This window comes from Sorex fumeus, unplaced genomic scaffold, assembly GCF_029834395.1.
Source record: "Sorex fumeus unplaced genomic scaffold, SorFum_2.1 ptg000043l, whole genome shotgun sequence".
Classification (NCBI taxonomy): Eukaryota; Metazoa; Chordata; class Mammalia; order Eulipotyphla; family Soricidae; genus Sorex; species Sorex fumeus.
In genome coordinates this window covers 673,472-696,065 of record NW_026606100.1, presented here as the reverse complement: position 1 = coordinate 696,065, position 22,594 = coordinate 673,472, and the positions used below count along the sequence as shown (strand labels likewise).

Sequence of the window (22,594 nt, the reverse complement as noted above, 5' to 3'; positions counted from 1 at the left end):
TTCCCAGAATTCAATGTCGATCTAGCGCAGGGAAAGTTTGCTAACCTCTCTGTGCCTATGTCTGGTGTAAAGAATAATAACCATCTTCATTTAGTAAGTTTCTATGAACTAATATTTCATTCACTTCCTGGCATATAATAAGTTCCCAATTACCTTTAGCTACTATTATATAATCAAAATATATACCTATTCTAAAATAACTGCAGTTTTTAATATATGAACCCTAAGAGGTTCAAAGCATAGAAATCATTCATTGTAACCCATGAAATAGGGGTTATGAATTTTTTTGCTAAATCATTGTGTATTTACTATAAATGTATTTAGCAAATAGGAATAGAGGTTATGAATTGTTTTGATAAACCATTGTGTATTTACTGTAAATGTATTTAGCAAATAGGAAAATTCCACCTGAGTGTCTGTGTAGCCTTGGCCCATACTTGTTGGGTGAAGGAATACATGATTAATTTATTAGTTCTCAGCACGTTTCCCTTGTTTTTATGCAGGCATACATTCCCCCAGGAACGTTGTTTGCTTTAAGAAATAGCAGAAATGATTATGAGATATATTGCACAGTATGTCTTGTGTATGACCCAGTTGACAAAACTAATTGCTTTTCTGTCATGTTCTTCATAGATTTCCATTGATCCTTCTGTATGAAACAAAGCCTGAGTGTCTTAGAACCTACAGTAATGATCAATGTTTAGCATTCTAATAAAACAATGGAAATGTGCGAGCATGTGTATATAAGAAAATAAATCTTAATGATTTCTAATCTATTATTTATATTTGGAATGGTGTCATTTTCATAAGCATCATTATAAAAATTGATAATTTTCTATAGACTCTGATATATATGTGACCTTTATGACACTATTTATGATAATTATAAGTCTAATAATTAGATGTAGTTTCTTTACAATATTAGAGGGGATGCATTTTATTTTTTTTATTTTTAGTTATTCCTTTCAGTGTTTGAATAGTTTTCTGATTTTGTTTTTTGTCACTTCTGCTGGACATAGATTCATGGTAGTTTCAAATATTCATATTATCCTCAAAATTTACTAACCATACCACAGATGTCTTTAGAGCAATCTCAGACACAAAGACAGCCTGAGATAGGGGTGTCTGACAGAGATGTGGAGCAGCTAAAGCCATATAAAAATATAAAAAAAAGTTTATGCTTGCCATCAAAACAGAAAACAGCCATCCATCTATCACTGAGCCTTATTACCTCCAGAATATTTTTATTTAACCAAGCATGGGATACTGATTTTTTTTTATTTTCCCATTCATATCACTGAACATCTGTGGTCCACTACTGAATGGGTTTTGTTCCCAAAGTGTCATGTATTTTATATCTATGGGTTTCCTTCCTGCACATTTTCTTCTGGGTGTATGCAAAATTTTTTAAGTGTCCCATGTTTCAAGTGACTGGGAATTGAATCTGGATTAGCTCTATGCAAGGCACGTGTTGAAACGTGCCTTTCTATCCCTCCATCCTTTTTCTTCCATTTAGAAAGTAATATCACTCAAATCTCTGTTTTATTTTTAATTCCTCAACTCTAATCCCTTTCTCTAGTGTCAAAAGTGCATACCATGATTCAGCTTCTTATTTCACACAAGGACCTAAATATAATTGTTCCAAATTTTCAACAATCCCTATTCTTTGATACAGACCATTTTCTTCCTCCTAGGGGTTCTTTCCCTATCTATCCACTACACATCATCTGGGTTTTCATTATAAGATTGTACAGAGAATTACTTAATTTTCCCTCACCCCCTTTGGGCTCCTACTGATTTCTGAATTACTTGAAAAGAAAAATTTGATCTTTTTAAAAAGTGTTATAGCTATCTATCTTAGTACATATTAAGCACTTAAAAGTACAATGTGAAGAAATAAATGCATCTGCATTTTAAAAAACATCAAGTTGATCTTTATTTTTTTGTTTTTAAAGAATATAGTTAAGATATGTTGGTAATGATATTGACATTTATGGTTTTGGTATACACAGTTATTATCTCACCTTACCACCACCCAAATATCCAAATGATCTTTATAAAAGAGACTTTTTAAAATTAAAATAGGTGTATGATACTAGAATCATGAAGTACTTATAGGAAATTCTGTAGTGCATAAAGTAGATTAGAGCTTGGATTAGTGTGCCAGAGGAAAATAGAGAATTATTGCCTAGTGAGCACAGTTTCCGTTCTGGTGATAGCAAAGTTTTGGAATATAGTGGTTATGCTTTCACAATATGTGTGTGTGTGTAAATAGAGCTAGTAAGTTACATGCGTGTATAGATAAAATTGGTTAAAATGCCTCTCAATATCTATTATGCAAACCATAATGCTGAAAAGTGGAGAGAGAGACAGACAGAGACAAAGATAGAGAGACAGAGACAGGGATACGGAGAGATGGGGAGGTGGGGAGAGAGAAGAAAAGTGCAAAGGAGGGGTGAGGCAGGGGGGCAGAGCTGGGTACATTGGTGGTGGGAAATGCATGTACACTGACTGGTGAAGAGACAGATGTTGGAATATTAGATGAGAGAATGAGTGAAACCCGATCATGAACAAATTTGTAACTGTGTATCTCACTGTGAGTCAATAACTTTTTTAATAGTTAAAATAAGGACCAGAATGATAGCTTCAGAACTAGAGTGCATGCATTGAGCAGAAAGCTGAAAGTAGTCCCGTGAGCACCCGTGTGGCAATATAATAATAGGATTAATAACAAAATTTTAAAATAAAATGTGTTTATGCAGCTTCAATTAATAATGTTTAAATGATTCAAACATTGGATTAAACATCGAAATATCCAAAATATCTAAATGTGTATTCTCTAGGGAAAAAAGTTGCTTCGCTAAATAAGCGATTTGTTGCCCAACAATTAAGCTATTAATTTTTTTTTTTGCATTTTCGGTCACAGCCTGTGATCCTCAGGGGTTGTTCCTGGCTCTGCACTTAGGAATTACTCCTGGCAGTGCTGGAGAGACCATATTGGATGCCAATGATCAAACCCAGTCGGTCGCCTGCAAGGCACTCTACCCACTGTAATATAGCTTCAGTGCAATTAGTCTTTAAAACAAATGTAATTGTGGCTATGCTTTATTTTTTATTAGTTCTTAGCACAGCGGGTAGGGCGTTCTCCTTACACGCGGCCAACATGACCGACCCGAGTTCGATTCCTCCGCCCCTCTCAGAGAGCCCGGCAAGCTACCGAGAGTATTTGATATGCCAGACACAGTAACAACAAAGTCTCCAATGGAGACGTTACTGGGCCCGCTCGAGTTCTTATTTAAGAAACATTACTACAACAGAAATCATCATTAAATAATTCAGTGAATCTTAAAAGTGAATGAATAAATAATTGACAGTAAAGAACCATTTAAATAAAGGGAACTTTAAGGTTGAATGCCTGGGCAGAACATGACCATTTTATCACTGTTCTTCACAGACAACAGCAGGTTAAAATGGTAAGCTATCCCCATTAACATAAAACAGACAATATTTTGAAACATTTTAAAATTTGTGTTTGGTAGGGAGGTGCTGTCATGTATCTAACTTTTTTAGTTTTTCTGAGGTATTTTCTCATTTTGCAAATAAAATATTCTTGGTATTTTTTGAAAGTGAAGAACATTTGATCGAAGCCTGCTATGTGGAAGCTCTTTACATAATAGAGGTCCAAATAAATTTAGTTGAAAAATTAAGTTACTCTATAGGAAATACATGAAAGGAACTCTATCAGATAGTCTGTGTGAATAGTTTCTCTTCATTTTTTGCTTCTTTATCTTTTCTTGGAGAGCTATATTTATGCATTACCTATTTTAATAAACAAGATATTAGTGATCACGACTATCCTGTTGTTCATTGATTGCCTCGAGTAGGCCTCAGTAGCGTCTTCTTCGTCCTAGCCCTGAAATTTTTTAAAAAGTGCCATATTCAAGGCTCTTTCAGGGTTAGGAGAATGAGACCCATCATTGTTACTGGTATTTGGCACATTGGGTACGCCACGGGGAGTTTGCCAGACTCTGCCGTGTTGGCAGGTTACATTCAGTAGCCTGCCAGTTTGTCCAAAGTAACATATTATTTTACCTAAAATTCCGGACCAAATAATATTTAGTGGAGTCTTTAGATAAGTACCATTCAGTGTTCAAATTATTCTATAAATTATCTTCTTTATAAATAGGGTAGTTAAAACTAGACATATCCTTTGTTTTGGAAGATCACTATTATAAGTATTGAATTCCATAAGAATTGTTTTCTAATCTTTCTCTCTTTTATTTTTCTCTTCTTCACATGCTGACTTCGTTGTAGCAGACCACTTGGGGATTGAATTTATGGGTAAGGCTAAACAATTTACTGCTTAAATTTCTGGGATAAAGCTAATGTGATAATAATGTATGTAATATTTTTCTTCCACACATGATTATAATTGAAATGTCTTATGATAAGATGCTATTGGTAGTAAAAATGAGTTTTGTCAAAATTTTTCCCCACAAAACAATGACTCAAAATAAAATATTTAACTACTTATTTGGAAGAAAATTTAATGTTAACCATGGCTCTGGAGTCATACCGAAGTTGGTTTTGATGCTTGTCTTGATTGTTTCCTTCAGTTCTCAATTTTCTTAAGGATAAAGTAGGAATATTAATAGATTATATTTTACAGCATATATGAATTTCTTAGCACAAGTTGATGGCAAACACTAAATAAATGATATAAAAATTATTGTAATATATATTTATACACATATACATATGTATGTCTTCTTCATATATTCATCTCTGATGCCTTTACTTCATGGTGAACGCTTTAGATATATTTTGTTATCGTAATTTGGAATGTAAGCTTCATAAAAATTTTTATTTATAAAATTTTAAAATGTCTTTTTAAAGTATTAGTAATGAATGTCAAGTCCTTAAAAGCAGCAGAGTAACTTCTGTGGGAGGAGTGCTATTTTCTATATTCATAGATAATTACACTCAGAATTTGCTATTATTATCTATGTTATAAGTAGAATGAAGGGGGGGATCCCTAAAGTTTGATATACATTATGTTACTAAGATGAAAAGATAATCAGGATTTACATTTAGTGAAACTGAGATGACCTAAATTTAAATCCAAATTCATAATTGCCTGCTTATTTGGATATTGATGAATTTCTTAGTTTTCTCTTATATGTTGCTGCACAGAGTCACCAATTCATTCAATTAATGTTTATCAAGTGCTCAGAATAAGCAAAGTCCAAAATGTTATAAATAAAATAGTAAAAAAGTAACAGATAGGCAACATAATCAATGAATACGAAATTACAAGTTTCTTAAAATCTACTCAAGACTAGATGAGGTTATTTTGGGCTAATGTGATTGTGGGAGATACGAAAAACATTTCAGAGGTATTTAAGATATTGTATTTAAGACTATATGAGAGGAATTGATTTTTAAGTATAGAGAGGGAATTAGAAAATAACCTGTAGAAGGTAATCTTAGGGTGCAGAGTTTGTATATTTAGAAAAAGGATAGGATGTTTGCTAAGAAAAAATAATGAAAGAATAGATTTATGTTAGATGATCACTAGATTCAGGTTGGAAATATTAAGTTTCAGGTACTTTTAAAATATGCAAGATGATGTTTGGTTGGTAATTCATTGTTATATATTCTTTGAGTAAAACAAAATTAGGGATTGTGTATTGATATTTCTGTGGATAATATTATTCATTAGGGCTCTTTCCTTAGTACTAGCACATAGGAGCAGCAGACATATTACTTCCTGCAAGTTTGGACTTTTGCTATATAGGTGCAAAGAAAACTCACAAGAACAATAAATTTCATGATAATATTCAAATGGAGCATCACTGAATATGAAATAAGTATGAAAGTGTATGAAAATTGGGAACCAATGACTAGTCATCATTCACAGTACTTGAATATGTTGGCTTTACAAAGAGGAGGTTGTAGTTTTATGGTCTTGAAATTACAGATATTTGTGCACATTGACCTGATAAAAGTATACATTGTTGAAAAGGACGTGTGGCTCATGCTTTCCCTATTTACTGATGGTGATGCCAGGAATAAGGACATGGTGTTCGAGTATCAACAGTAATTTGGACTATAGTGGATACTGGGATTAGTGGGAAAAAAGTTTTTCTACTGGGCTGTGGTTTTTGAATGGTAGGTCCAGAAGTCCTGTCATAGAATTTCTTCAGATAAAGGATACGTTACAAGACTAGTAACTGGGATTGGAATCCCTTCAGACCTGAGACAGTGTGGTAGTAGTTACAGTAAGCAAGCCCCAGAGACAATGTTAATAATCAAGGTTAGAAAGAGATTGCCCTCCAGTCTGGAGCAATAGCACAGTGGGTAGGGCATTTGCTTTGCACGCGGCTGACCCGGGTTCGGTTCCCAACATCCCATATGGTCCCCTGAGCACCGCCAGGAGTAATTCCTGAGTGCAGAGCCAGGAGTAACCCCTGAACATTGCTGGGAGTGACCCAAAAAGAAAAAAAAAGAAAAAAGAAAAGAGAGATTTCCCTCATCCTTATAGGTTTCTCTTCAGGACCTCCAGTGACCCTAATAGCTAATAGGATAAAATTTTCTGTATGCTTCAGCCCAGATCTAATCTCAAGTACCCCATGGTCCCTTGAGCACTGTCAGGAGCAGCCCATGAGCACAGTGCTGGGAGTTGCCCCTGAGTACTATTAAGTGTGGCCCAATTAAAAAAAAACAAAAAAGGTCGTTTTTACTGGAATTGTGATATTAATATATCAATGGTATTGAGATACATTACATGTATATGAATTTGGTTGCTCATTAGGGAAAATAATAGATTAATGTGCAGTACATCTCTCTCTGTCTAGGTGATAGATCTAGATAGATCAAGGTTAAGTTTGTAGCCTTATTCTTGCAAAATACCTTGAAAATCTTCAGTAGAGATTTCCCTAGATGGAGAGTTGGGCAATAAGTCAGAGTTAAAGGTAATCCTTAGTATTCATAAACATATGAATGGTTATGAATTCATATTATAGAATATATGAGGAGCTAAGGAATGGTTTTTCAGAATAATAAAGAGGATTATACACTTTGTGAATAATTGTTTTCAATTTCCCCACTAATTATAGACACTGTTCACCTCTAGTGCATCTCTAACAGAATATGTGAAATTCTGTTTGTTTTACAAATAATGATTTTGATGTTGTTTTTATTTTAGTATCATATAGGTAAAACTTACTTCATAAGATGTCATTTCATGCAAGGAATGTGGTATAATTAGGTCTAAATTATTCACGGAACCAGAAATGCAAAGTCTCTATAAACTTGATCATGTATTTTGTTGGCATCTCCTTATAAGGGATCAGTTACAACTCTGTTTTAATGAGTTCTAGAATAAAACTTGCTTCTCAATCTTCATCACTGTTGTTTGACCAATGTTACTTTGATCTTCCCTTGAGTTGGAACATGGATCACAGATGATTATCTGAAGCATATGCACTTCTTTTACCTAGTGTTTGTAGTCACAATAGTCAAGTTTTTATGTATTCTTATTAATAAAACTTTATGTCTACCTGCTTCCTTCATTTGAACAAATTTTCATTCATATCATGAGACTCAAAATTATAGCACTGTAGCACTGTCCTCCCACTGTTCATAGATTTGCTCGAGAGGGCACCAGTAACGTCTCCATTGTGAGACTTGTTATTACTGTTTTTGGCATATCGAATATGTGACGAGGAGCTTGCCAGGCTCTGCTGTGCAGGTGGGATACTCTTGGTAGCTTGCCCGGCTCTCCAAGAGGGACAAAGGAATTGAACCAAGGTCGGCCGTGTGCAAGGCAAACACCCTACCTGCTGTGCTCTTGCTCTAGCCCAATCCAAAATTATATGCTCAATATATACTTATCCACATAAACTTGTATTTACTATATGCCAGATGTATAAGATAATGAGAATTGAGCTTGGAACACCTATTAATGTTCCAGGACTCTGTGACTATAAGAGAGAAAGTTGCAGGTAATAGAGGTCATATAACAAATGCTATAAAAATGACAGAGAGATACAATGAAAGAAAGGTAAATTAAAAGGAAAGCAACTAAATGGGATTGGGAAGTGTAGAAATAGCTTCTTATGGGAAAGGATATTTATTTAAGCTAAGTACCAACCAGAGCAGATAAAATTGTACCAAATGAAAATGTAACCCAATCTATACTAACTCCATATTTCTTTCACATTAGAATGCAGTTGTATTTGCTATATTGCTAATGTCAGTCTCTATACCTGGGTTTATAACCTCCCTTATGTGAGTAATTTAGGACAGGAGATATAATAACTACTTCTATAAAAACCCTTAATTAACCAAAATACGTTCTGATTTTTTTATGAATTATCATGGAATTCAATAAGGTATGCCAATCCTAATGTTCATAAAATTGTCAGCATTTGAACTGATTTTTCCTTTGTAATATTTGTGATTTTTATTGATGCATTTTGGGATTAGTATAATGGAAGGTTAAATAAATAAATAAATATTTATCTAGTAATAAAAACCTTAAATTAACTGATATAATCAGTTCAGGAATTTGAAGGTACAGCATCCCACAAAAATTGTGTTCTTAGAAGAAATAGAGAAAATGAGTTTATATTAAGCAAAAATCAAAAAAAAATTCTTGAATTCATGACTTAACCTATTCACATGAGCCAAAGTTGGAATTTTAGGGTCAGATGCTGAAGTTTTCTTCAAAATGTGAGTATTCAGAGCTGTGTGAGAAATTTAGCTAATCAACTAGATAAAACAGATGGTTAAAGGCATATCGTATTGGCAAGGTTTGGAAAGCACATTGATCATGAGGAAGGACTTCTCATCGAAAAATATCTAGCTACTCTGTTGGGTGTTCAATTATGAAACATAGTTTATTATATTCATTTGAAAAATATGTTACTTAGCTATTTTTTGACAATGTCCTGATGCATTTGATTTTCTGCACATCAAAGATGTTTGTACAGAAACAGGTGCAATGGCATTTGCAAATATATTTGCAAGAGGGAGAACTGAAGATTGTATGGGGAGATCATTTGTGCAAATAAATTTTATTCTCATATGGAAAAGCAAAGTGGACTCTCAGATATATCTTATTTATAATATGAATTTTTTTTTTTTACAGCAGTGCAATTTAATTCTACTAAGTCTGAGTTAGCCAGCTTTTTTTTTTTTCGAGGAAGATTGTTGGGGCCATATCTAGTAGTACTCAGGAATTATTCCTGGCTCTGGACTCATCATTCCTGAGTGTGGTACAGTGGAACCATTTTCAGTGAGTTCCAGGATTGAGCCTGTGTTGGCTGCTGGCCCTTCTGCCCATACTGTCTCTCTGCCCTTTAAAATTGTTCTTATTTTTAATTAAAAGAATTATTGAATTTATTGCAAAATTTTTAAACTAGGATCAGAAAAATCATTCTCAAATAATCTTTATATTGAAGTTATAAGAAGGGACAAAATAATGTTCCGTAAGGTGCCACCTAGAAGTGTGTGACTGAAATATGTGTACATGTTCAGAATCTAAAAAACTTATTAAGTTGAACTTTACCATATATTGACTACATCTTCATCCATTATTATAAAAGTTAGATTGTTTAGGATATTTTAGTGAGCATGAAAGATATATGTTAAGAAGTGGTTTGGAATCTTGTATGTAATAGTAGAATGTGGGGATATTTTTCTTATAGTCTGAATATTTAATACCAATTAGTTGGTATGTTATTCAAATATAACTGGATCATATAGTTTAATGAATTCATTAAAAACATGATCTAATTTTTGAATTGACAGTAGAGAATATATAAGGAGTGATAGCACAGCAGGTAGGGCGTTTGCCTTGCAAGCGGCCTGCACGGCCGACCTGAGTTTGATTTCTCTACCCCTCTCAGAGAGCCCTGCAAGCTACTGAGATTATCTCGCCCACATGGCAAAGCCTGGCAAGCTATCCATGAAGTATTGGATATGCCAAACACAGTAACAAGTCTCACAATGTTACTGGGTCCACTCGAGCAAATCAATGAACAAGGGGAGAATAGTGACAATGATGTTTCTTAAGTAACTAAATGGTAATTTATGAATTAATTTATATGTGTTAGTAGAGGGACTATAATCAAAAGAATGTTTGATTCTTCTGTACACCTTTGTAATTTCAAAATACACGAAAAATTAACTTCAGGGAGTAATGTAAGTTAACATCATTTAATTTTAACATATGCCACAAAATTTAGATTATTCTTTGAACTAGAGACATACATGATGGAGCTATGTGTGTGCCTATAAATAATCAAACCAGTGTCTGTTTACCTGAAACACATTCTTCAAAGAGCATGGAAATAGCACATACAGATTTGAACTGTCTAATTAGAATTCTTGAATTCTATTATTAACAGAATGTTGGTCACATCACACAAGGCTTCAATGAGGTTGTTTTTTGGCAAATTATAAAGACTTTATATACCTACTTTCTCTGGAAGACACATTCACCAAATAATGTAGTAAGTTAAAACATCTCTGTGATGATTTCCCAAAATTCAACTTAAGGAACATTTATACAATCTTGATTCCTCACTTACTTTCCTTTTAACATTCTCTGTTCCTCTTGGAGACCCTGGCAAGCTACCGAGAGTATCCCACCTGCAGTGCAGAGCCTGACAGGCTCCCTGTGGCATATTCGATATGCCAAGAACAGTAACAATAACGGGTCTGATTCCTCTGACCCTGAAAGAGTCTCCAACAGCACCATTGGGAAGGACCAGTAAGGAGAGGCTGTTAAATCTCAGGACTGGGACGAATAGAGATGTTAATGGTTCCCATTTGAGCAAATCGATGAAAAACAGGATGACAGTGATGACAGTGATACAGTGATTCCCTTTAACAATTTTACCTCAATACATTTAAATTATATATATGTGTGTGTATACACACACACACACACACAGAAATCAGAGCGATAGCATAACGAGTAGGGTGCTTGCCCTTGCATGCAGCCAACCCAGGTTCGATTCTTGTACCCCTCTTGGAGAGTTCGACAAGCTACCAAAAGTATTCAGCACAAACAGCAAAGCCTAGCAAGCTCCCCAAGGCGTATACGATATGCAAAAAACAGTAACAACAAGCCTCACAATGGAGACGTTACTGGTGCCCGCTTGAGCAAATCGATGAACAATAGGAGGACATTGCTATTGTGAACATATATACACATATATATGTGTATATATATGTATACACACATACGTATATATTTAAAAGTAGTTGCAAAATAAGTTCTAAAAATCATTACCATGAGTCTCATAGTCTCATTTCTTTCTCTTCCTTCTTTTCCTTTCTTTCTTTCCTTCTTTCATTATTTCTTTCTCTTTTTCTTTCTTTTTTAATAAAGAGATACCATGATTTGATTTGTTTGTTCTCAAAATTCCAAGAACCACACATGTAGGGCAAATATTTTGCATGTACATTTATCATCAATATATCTGTCTATATCTACATGTACTTATCTCTACATTATATACATAATATGTAAATATGAAGAGACATGTTGCTGGAGCGATAGCACAGTGGGTAGAGCATTTGCCTTGAACACAGCCGACCCTGCTGACCAGGTTTGATTTCTCCACCTCTCTCAGAGAGCCCAGCAAGTTAAGGAGAGTATCTTGCCTGCACAGCAAAGCCTGGCAAGCTCCTCATGATGTATTCGATATGCCAAACACAGTAACAACAAGTCTCACAATGGAGCCATTACTGGGCCCGCTCCAGCAAATCGATGAACAATGGGAGGACGTTGCTATCGTGAACATATATACACATATATATGTATATATATATATACATACATATATATTTAAAAGTAGTTGCAAAATAGTAGTTGCAAAATAAGTTTTATACAGTGCAGTATAGTGCAGTGCAGTAGAGAAATGTATATATTTATATTTATATATATGTAGATATAATAGTAATACACTGATACTTCCAGTGGTTAGAATAAATTTTTCCCCTTTCTTGTTTTGGCCAATTATTGAAATAAATTATATTTTGACAGAATTTCTCAGTAAGGTAAAAATGTTTCAGTAATATTTAGAAATGTTTATAACCAAAAAATGACTGGAAAATGTAAAGATATATTATGATAATTATGATTCATACACAAAAAGAAAATAGACATTTTAAATATATTTGTAGACTAGAATTCATAACAGATTGACAGTTTTATTGAGAAATAAAGTTTTTTATTTGAGAAAGGCACTGTTTGTAAATTATTTAAAAAATTATTGTTCACTTAAAGCTGACATAGAACCATTTTATTTGCTTGAAATTACTGTGGGGACATTATCAGGGTTTTGGGACAAATTGCAGAAGAATTCACACATGCACAAGACACCTCTGAACCTCTGAAGAGTAAGTTTACTGAAAGGAGATGGATACAGTCCATAGAAACTGGCTTGGATATCTGGAGAGCAGCCAAGCTTGAGTAGGCAAAGCGTATTAGCTTTATCCCCTTCTGTAACTGAGAGGCTGAATAACGGATTCAAGGGATGAATTGTAGGTAGTTTTTGTACAGAAATCTCAATTCCTTTACCTAGAACTTAGTTTCTCCTTCTACCCATTGTTGATCAACTTGAATCTGTATTGGTAGTCTTCTGGTATGATTTAGAGAGAATCTCTAAGCTAATGATAAAAAGTATCTGAGACTATCAGTTTTGTAGTGGTTTGCTAGTTTTAATGTAGTAAGGAGGGTGTTTTGGTAGCAAGTTTTTAGTGTATGGGAGAGGTTGATGATTTTTAGTTTAGAGTTCATCTGTGGGTTAGTATTTCTGCTGAGATAAGCCAACAAGGACCCTCCACCCATAAGTGCAGGAGCTTACTGCATTTTTTAAATTTTATTTTTAAAACAGGACAAGATTTCTCTGCCCAAGGGGCCATTTTATATTCCTGTCATTATGATAAATTTTTATAAAGTTAATAAATGAATGGGTTGGGAGTTTCAGTGTAGGTAGTGAATGTAGATTTCAGCAAAGCTGTGAGTAGAATTCCATTAAGTTCTTCTGTAATATGGGAAAGCGCAAATTATATCAATTTTAAAAGTCATAAAATTATTGAGCATTTTATAAAGGGTGATTGATGTTTTATCAGATAGAAGGAATTATGATCTACCAGAAAGGAAATGGAGTTTTGGACTATTAACTTAGACGCAAAAGAAATTGTGATCTTATCTTAACCGGTATCAAGTCAATTATATATCCATATGCCACTTGTCTAAAATGTTTTATCAGCTATTAGTGAATTGCAAAGATCTGAAGTTTAATGGAAAGAAAGAAAAAGAGGGAAAGAGCAACAAAGATATTCAGATAGTTAGATTGTTGTTGAAATGTAATTCCCAAGTAGACGAAGTAAACAATGGACTTTAATATTCATTTTCCTCAATAATTGCTTCAAGAGCCAAAATGAGCTTGTGAAAAGGGAAAGAAAAAAATTGGATAATGGATGAAATATCTAAAGACATAGTTTGTGCACTAATGGAGTTATCCCATTAGAATGCATGGTACTCAACAGAAGGTCAGGTGCTGTGCTAGTCCAGATGACACAAAGTAAGACCCACTCTCCAGAAACTCGAAATGTTGCATGGGGTAGATTTGTAAGACAATCATTGCAATTCAGTGCAAAATAGATATTAGCTGCCTTTTGTTTTATTTTGTGTGTTTTTAAACAAAAGTTATGGTAAAAACTTTCCAGACATATGCAGAATGTTAAATTATGTTTTAGACTCATGAACATAAATGGGTTTAGAGTTCACTGACACATGAAAAGTACTAGGTTCTTTATCTCTGCTGAACAATTTCATTAAGTCTTCAGGAAATATCTATCCATTTATAAATCTTAGATAAATGGGTGTATCGTTCAGTGTTTCTCTGACATTACTGTTTCTGTCAAATTTTCATGACAAAATTATTTTCAAAATATGCGTATTTCACTGAGCCAGAATTTTAGGCACTGTGCTCTAGTAAATCTAGGGACAAAGATATAGGGAGGAAGGAAAATGCACATTTCTTAGATCAGACTCACATTTACATGGAAGAACAGAAGGATTCTTAACAGCTTGGAGTTTTCAGGAGGAATTATGAGTAAAAGGAAGAGTAATAGCAAATAAGTATATGGAGATCTCAGAGCTATATCCAGAGATGCTCAGAAGAACATGTTACACATAAGGATAGGAATTTCTTAACCCCTGCACTATTTTATAACCCCTAAACCCTTCCTTTTTGAACATGATTTGGATGTAGGATATTTGCTGCCATAGGCAGAAATTTGGACATATAATAACATACATGGGGTAATTCTAGATCCATTATTTTACACAGTGGTTTTCAACCACTTTATCATCTGCATTCATGAAAGGTTGAAAACCACTGATGTAGTATAAGTATGAAGTAAGAAAAGGGATACAGGTTTTTAAACCTAGAATATCTACTTTATGTGAAAGGGTTGATGCCGTTCCTCACCTCAGCTTGTATGCAGATCAAAATACATTAAGTGGGCTGGGAACAAAACCCAGCAACTGATGTCACATAGTCTTGCATATGTGAAACCTTAGGTTTGATCCTTGGAACCAAAAAAAAAAAATAAGTTTTTCATTAAAAGGTAAAGGCCCTCCCGTTGATCGTCGATTTGCTTGAGCGGGCCCAGTAACGTCTCCATTGGAGACTTTGTTGTTACTGTGTTTGGCATATCGAATACTCTCGGTAGCTTGCCGGGCTCTCCGAGAGGGGCAGAGGAATCGAACTCGGGTCAGCCATGTTGGCTGCTTGTAAGGGGAACGCCCTACCGCTGTTATAGGTGCTAACCAAATTGAACTGTTTCTCCTAGGAATGGCTTTGATAGCCAAGATTACCCACATATTGACTGAGGTTTACCATTAGGTTGTTTATATCATTGCTATACTTCTGTGAAGGATAAATTAAGTATTATTCTTATATTTTTTACTGTGTGATAATTTTTGAAATTTAGAAACAAGGACACTCAAGTTACCTTTAAGTGCAGGAGCTATTTTAAAAAGTGCTTCAAGAACTGCCAGCTATATTTTCTGAATGGATTTTCAGCCAATGTTATATCTATGATCCCTTGTCAGAATTCAGTTCTTTAGGGATTAGTTTTTATCTTTAACCTGGTTAGACAGGCTGGCTACATTCCCTTGACCATTATTCCCAACAGAACTGAACATAGGATCAACTTTGCTGATTCAGGGACTCTGCCTCTTTGGTTTGTTCTTGTTTAGCTTGAAATTACAGTTATTCATGAACACATTCAAGACTGATCACTTATCAAGTGTCCACTTCCCTTCACAAGTGCCCCCTTTTCTACACAACAATCTACTTCTACCAGAGGTGCTTTTTTACAGTAAGTTTTTGCACTCTGGTTTACAATATTCTTTCTTCTTGGACTTCATACATGGAACAACCAACTTTCAGCACCACCAACTCCTCCCAGTTATACTCCCTCCACCACAGTTCATGCACCCTCCCTATACTTCTCTATTTATTTCCTCCTACCCCAAGAGACATGTTTCCTACTGATGGCCAGTTCTCATGTTCTTTGTTCCATTGTCTTTGGGCATCTGATATTCCTCCACTATGTTTCTTTATCCCACATACGAAAGAGATAATGCTGTGTCTATTTCTCTCCCTGACTAACTTCTCCAGCATGGTGTTTTGCAAGGGCCTCCATGTAAGAAGCACATTGCATGTCTTTTTATTTCCTTATGGATGAGTAACAGTCCATTGTGTGTGAAATACCAAACTTTTTTTTTATCCTGTCATCTATTCTTGAACATGGATTCCCCTCCCTGCTAGATTTTGACTGTTGTCAGCAGTGCTGTAAGTAACATAGGGGTGTAAATGCCTTTTCTCCATTTTGTTTTTGGGTCCATGGGGTATATAACTCAAGAAGTAGAGTTGCTGAATCAAATGGAAGCTCAATTCCAATTTTTCAAGGGATGTCTGTATATTGTTTTCCAGAAAGACTGGATCAGTCAACATTCCCACCAGTAGAGAATGAGAATCCTTTACTCTCAAGGAAATATGCCTTTTCCATTTTTATGTGCCTTTTGGCCATTTGCATTTCTTCTTTGATGAAGTTTCTTTTAAATGCTTCTCCCCATTTTTTGATTGGGAATCTGCTCCCTTGGGTGTTTGATTCTTTGATTTTCTTTGTTGTATTTTATTCATTTTATTTCTTTAAATGGTTGAAAACAAGGTAGGGGAGGCAAATAACATTTGCTATTATATGTCTTCTGGGCATAACTCACATAAGTCAATTATCTTTTAAACTTATCAGGAATCTTAAACATGCAATGTAAAACAACACCATAAGTAAGTGACTGGAATTGTTTAGTCAAAAACATAGTAATCATATATATTTAACTTCCTGTGGGAATACTAAAAATGAGGTCTACTTAATGTGTTTTTATTGAATCTATCCATATTTGGATGAGTGCATCCACAAGACAATCATTTCTAAGAAATAGCATTTGTTAGAAATACCTTTGTAAGAAATTCCATTTGTAAAAATTAAAGACAATGAAATGCTGGACAAAGGAAGTCTAACAATAGCCATACAAGAGAATTTTTCTCATTGTACACATGGAGAGACAAAATTAACAGAAGTAAAAGAAGTTTACTTAAGTAATGAAGATGAATTATGACACACATCAAATTTTACAAAGTCCAATTTATTCCACAGTCTTTCCTGACTAGTAAAATAGAAAATAGTGTATTTCCTGCAAATAAAACAAATATGTATTTATTGCTATTATGTTGGTCTCCAAGTGAAAGTCAGGTATACTCATTGTCTCAAATAGAGCCTCTGCTATAGAAGATGCATTATGTGTAGGTTTATCAGATTTAACAAATTAAAATGTAAGAAATCCACTTAAATTTGAATTTCAGATACATAACAAATAATTATTTAGTATGATATGTTTGATGAATGCTTGAGACATTTCTATATAAAATTTTATTCATTGTTCACGTAGAACTCCAATTATCTTGGTATTAAGTGTTTTATACGGTATCCCTAACTTTGATGCCAGGATCAAAAAGAGCACACACTTCACTTCCATGAAGAACAAATTAAAATTGACGTGAGGAATGCAGGAAGATAAGTGAAATTAATGGGTAGAGGAGCAGGGGGTTTGGAGTAAGAGTCTGTTGTGTGTCTCCAGGGGTAACTCTGTTATATAATGAGAATTAGAACTAGAAAAAAATAATACTCAGCCATTCTCACATTAACTCTCAGCAGCAATGGTTGTTTGACATGACAAATACAGCTTGTAAACCTATTGGTTCTGGGAATGATGGGCCCTGCTATCAGACAAGTTCTTATTGTGAGTGAAATAGTTGAACACCTCTTCTCTGGATGCATCAAAAAACAAATGGAAGTTTACTTAGTTAATCGGCTTTTCAGAAGAAAAGTAGCATTTACCTTACCAAAAGATGCAGTTCACAGCAATATTAATGAAATAATAACAGTTGTGCTTTTATCTGTTCACCACCCATTCATTTTCCCATTACATTCAGGCTGCTAAGTTCAATCACAAACATGTTTTTGTTTTTTGTTTTTTTAATGAGAACGTGGGGCTTTTTGATTCTACCAGAAAAGCCAAGGTGTCTATTTTCTAGAATTACACAGTGAAATCATAGTTACGGTTCAAGGACTCCACTGTTTTTAAAACTGAGAAAATGAGATGTGAAGGGATTCAGGCAGTGTGATAAAAAGTGCGTGTGCATGTGCGTGTTTGTGTTCTGAGGTCAGGCATATATAAATTTAATTTACTTCATCTTCATCATCTATAGACTATGGAGTAAGGACTATATATCTTTTATAAATTCTTGTGTACATATAAATCTGAATATTTGTGTATATATACATTGTATATATACACATATGCAACAGTAATTTTTAGCTAATATTGAACATTCAGATTATGCTCTTCCTTTCTGCATTCCCTAATGTTTTTCAGTGTGTTTACCTGGTATATAGGCAAACTCTGTATATGTGAATATCTGCCTATAACTCCCCAAGGAGAGAGGATGCAACAATTTACTAGGTGCTTAGGCGGTCCTTTCCAACACTTTCCTAAAGCTTTGTCCTCAATGGTTCCTTACCTGTGACTATCAGAACTTTGTGGAGGAGAGGTAGTTGAGAAGGCAGCAAGCAGAAGCTCCAGGTGTGGGCCTCCATCTTCCTGAGCCTCATTAGGAATCGAATCTGCTTATCATAGCCCATGAAAATTACTAATCTTAGAATAAAAAATAGGTATATGTGTGTATATATATATATATATATATATATATATATGCTATTTTTCCAGGGCTACAGAAGTCGTGTTTGCCAAGTAAAGCTTATCATATTCCATTTAGTTATATTGCACTGTGATTCAAAAATTTAGCACTTTTAGGTGCTAAATGAAATACTGTTTTAGACTCTTGATCATCCCACCCTCCACCCCATCTCCACCATCTACACCTTTCTCAATAATTCAGAATTCCATTTACCTCTCTGAACTCACCATGCTCTTTTATACTTTTCTACCTTAGATTTACTTATATTTTCCAAGGTATAGTGTTCATTACCATTCTTAACACATCCTGACTTATGTTTTTATATGCAAAATTTATCAGGTGCTTATGACTTCTGCAGTTATATTAGTAGATATGGTCTCATCATTTATGTTGTTCCCACAAATATTGTGCGATTCTTGAATGACAAGAATAATCCGTTCCAGCATCAGTCAATATCTTAGAGATAGATAGATAGATAGATAGATAGATAGATAGATAGATAGATACAGACAGACAGACAGACAGACAGACAGACAGACAGAAGGAAAGTGCCTACCATTGAGACAGGCTGCAGGGAGGGTGGCGGACGGAAATCTAGGGACATTGGTGGTGGGAAATGTACACTGATGAAGGCATGAGTGTTGGAACACTGTGTGACTAAAACCCAACAATGAACAGCTTTGTAACTCTATCTCATAGTGATTCAATTTAAAAAGTTCTCTTTAAAAAAAGATTAATAAATGAGTACATTTATTTAAAAATAAAAAAACAAAGTAATTCTCATAATAAAAATGAACTCAAGGTAAGGGCTAGGTATAGCCCTTTAAGCCTAGTTACTAGATTTTCTTCTGAGCTCTAGATCAGTGAGCTATAATGACAAATTGTCTGCCTCCCCTATACCAAACATGCAATGGTTGAGAAGGAGAATGACTCCTCCAGGTAATCCTGTTCAAAAAATAAGAGAGGGAGTGGGAGGTATAAAAGAAACACTGATCCATTGTAACTCTGCCGGGGAAATTACTGAAAGTTTGTTGATTGGATCAGGAATGTTTTCATACTAGTCTTCTGTATTCTGTTTTTAGAAGTGAAGTCACTAGGTTTAGTTTACATTCAAGGAAAAGATATTTACAGTGGTGTGAGTGCCAGGATATAAGTTCCTTTGAGACATTTTAGATACTGTGTACCATGCAAAAAAGGTGGATGGTAGATTGATTAATAAGGACTGTTATATACGATATGCCAAAAAGAAATATTGTAAATTATAGGAAGGAATGATATTTTCTGATTAACATCAAGTATATTTGTAGTTATGTATTACAATAGTTGTACACTTTAGCTCATTCTACAAACAAATGATACATTATAATCACAAATTTGTGTAAGATTTCAGAGGCTATGTTGTTGACCTATCCTTTAACTGGTCTATTTTTTCCCTTATATTAAAAGAATCATTATTTACAAAGGTATTGATAGTTGAGTTTTATACACATAAGGTACGAGCACAAATCCCACACCACTGTCAACTTCCTTCCGTCTGCATTCCAAGTTCCTTCTGTCCCCCTTCCCCCCTCCCAACTCCTCCAGGTTTGCAATCTTAACAGGCACATTTTAAAGTTTGGTTGTTGTAGTTTGGATCTCATATTTTCAGAGGTGTTGACCACGTGGTCTGGATATATATAATCTCAACCATATTACTGATGCACCCAAGACCCCTGACTCCTGTTCTACTGTTAATTCCCTGTCTTATCTCCTTACCTCATTTTTTTTTTATTTTCTGGTAAACATTTCACATTGAATAAAAGTCTGACTTCCATAAATAGAATTCTAGAGATGTTCTTTACTTTTTAATTAGTAGTACTGCAACTTTGGGTATATATTAATATATCTATGTGTTTTTGTTTTCCTGTAAGACATAATAATAGTTCTATAATGTCATATTCCAACAACTCTTATTTCCAATTGTCAGAAATGTTTTTTCGTCATTCATCCTCTATGTTCTTTCTAAAATATTTATTTAGATGATATCAAAATTTGACTCTAAGTCCTACTTCCTCTCTAATACTTATGGTATTTTCATCTCCTTCTCTACTGTTTTTGGAGGAAAATTATTTTTTATCAATTTCTTCAAAAGATTTAACTTTTTTTCAATATGTTTAAGACTTATAGAAATGATGCATACCATATATCTAAAGTAGCTTAATGCTCCAAATATCCTCTTTTCTGATTATTTGTACTATACTTTTGCTAATTAAATATACATTATTATTTGCTTATTTTATCTTTACTTAATGTAAAGATAAAGTATTTTTACATTACTCTCAAACTATTTTCCTATCTATGTAATGACATTTTCATAGTGGAGACTACAGTAAATAATTTTTAATTTTGCATTTTATTGGTATTTTTGTTTTCACTTTATATTTGTATCAGATATATGAATGTAATGGAATATACTCTTATTAACCTGTCTTCCCACACTACCATAAAAATGTTCCCTTGAAATAAAATAATACATTATATAATATTTGTATGGGCTGGAGCAATAGCACAGCGGATAGGCCATTTGCCTGGCACACTGCTGACCTGGGCGACCTGGATTCGATTCCTCCACCCCTCCAGGAGAGCCCGGCAAGCTACTGAGAGTATCTTTCCCACAAGGCAAAGCCTGGCAAGCTACCCGTAACTTATTCGATGTGCCAAACACAGTAACAAGTCTCACAATGTTACTGGGCCTGCTTGAGCAAATCGGTGAACAACAGGAGGACAGTGACAGTGATAGTATTTGCATTATATTATTGCATTATATATTGTATTATATTGTTATACAAAATATTATACAATATATTGTATTATATTGTTTGACTTAGTATTCAATCAATAAAAACAGCTTTGGAAAAAAAGAATTTAGCTATTGAACAGTTAACAAACAGAAGAGTATTTACTCTTAATTATTTTATCCACAACATTTTGAAAATATTGATGTAATTTTTTCTAAACTTAAATTTATTTGTATTCATATTATTTGTTGATTTTTTTCATGTAACAGTACACTTAGATTATATCATACCACTCTTCTCAGCATGTTAGTCTACATTATTTGCTTCTTGATTATACTATAATATAACTGACTCTTTTGAAATTAAGTTTTTTTCTGAATTTTCTAAATAAACTTTCATTTCCTCTTTAAAAAAAACAGCTTTGGATCATCTTTGGAGAATGAATCTAACATTGTTTCATATGACTTCTATTTATGTGTGAATGGTTTGCAGTGATGTAAAACTATCGTTCTGTTATTTCGCACTTTTTAATCAACTTTTTTTCTCCATCAAGCTATAATAACTTGAATTTATTGAGTCATTTAGGTACTTTAAATAATACATCAGGTGACAACAAACTGAAGTGCAATGAGCCTTAATGCTTGTTGATAGTTGTGAAAATGGGATCACAATCTTAGAAGTGGCACTGCACTGTAGCACTGTCCTCCCGTTGTTCATCGATTTGCTCGAGTGGGCACCAGTAACGTCTCCATTGTGAGACTTGTTGTTACTGTTTTTCGCATGTCGAATACACCACAGGGAGCTTGCCAGACTCTGCTGTGTGAGTGGAATACTCTTGGTAGCTTGCCAGGCTCTCCAAGAGGGATGGAGGAACCGAACCTAAATTGGCCAAACTTGGGGGGGGGGAGGGAAGAGAAAGAGAGAGAGAGAGAGAGAGAGAGAGAGAGAGAGAGAGAGAGAGAGAGAGAGAGAGAGAAGAGAAAAGTTTCTGCCTTAGAGAGACAGATTGGTGGGGGGGCAGGATAGGTAGGAAACTGGGAACTGGTGGTGGGAAATCTGCATGGTGAAGGGTAGGGTATTGCAACATAGTATGACTCAGACATACTATGACTGATAATCATGAACAACTTTGTAACTGTGTATCTCAGGATGGCTCAATTTAAAAAAGTTTGTGCCAAAAAATTTAATTTTTTAAAAAAATATTCTATTCAAGGAAAAATTTTATCCTTATTTTTTTCTAAAATTTTGCCTATGCTATATTTCACTACCGAGAATTCACTGTTTAAAACAGAATTATGATGAAAGGGATAAAGGCCTTATGGCAAACTCTGAGACTACTGATTCCATGGGACAAGAAGAGACTGGATTAATACTCATTATTGTAAATAGGTAAGAGTGCTGTCAAGTAAACACTGTTGAAATAGCAACGGGATAGGAATGCTAGTACGAATTAAATGCAAT

At 34.3% G+C, this 22,594-nt stretch overlaps 1 protein-coding gene across 7 annotated transcripts in view; it reads left to right on the top strand.

Annotated features, from left to right (window-relative positions):
* The window catches only part of NRG3 (neuregulin 3), a 1,132,961-nt gene that overhangs the window by 974,523 nt on the left and 135,844 nt on the right, over positions 1–22,594 (top strand). For 4 of the 7 annotated variants that reach the window (XM_056120546.1, XM_056120543.1, XM_056120545.1 and 1 more), the window contains exon 4: positions 4,315–4,341. In XM_056120546.1, coding sequence (XP_055976521.1) covers positions 4,315–4,341 — 27 coding nt within the window. The remainder of the gene's footprint in view (positions 1–4,314; positions 4,342–22,594) is intronic. The other 3 variants (XM_056120548.1, XM_056120547.1, XM_056120544.1) reach the window with 1 other exon arrangement.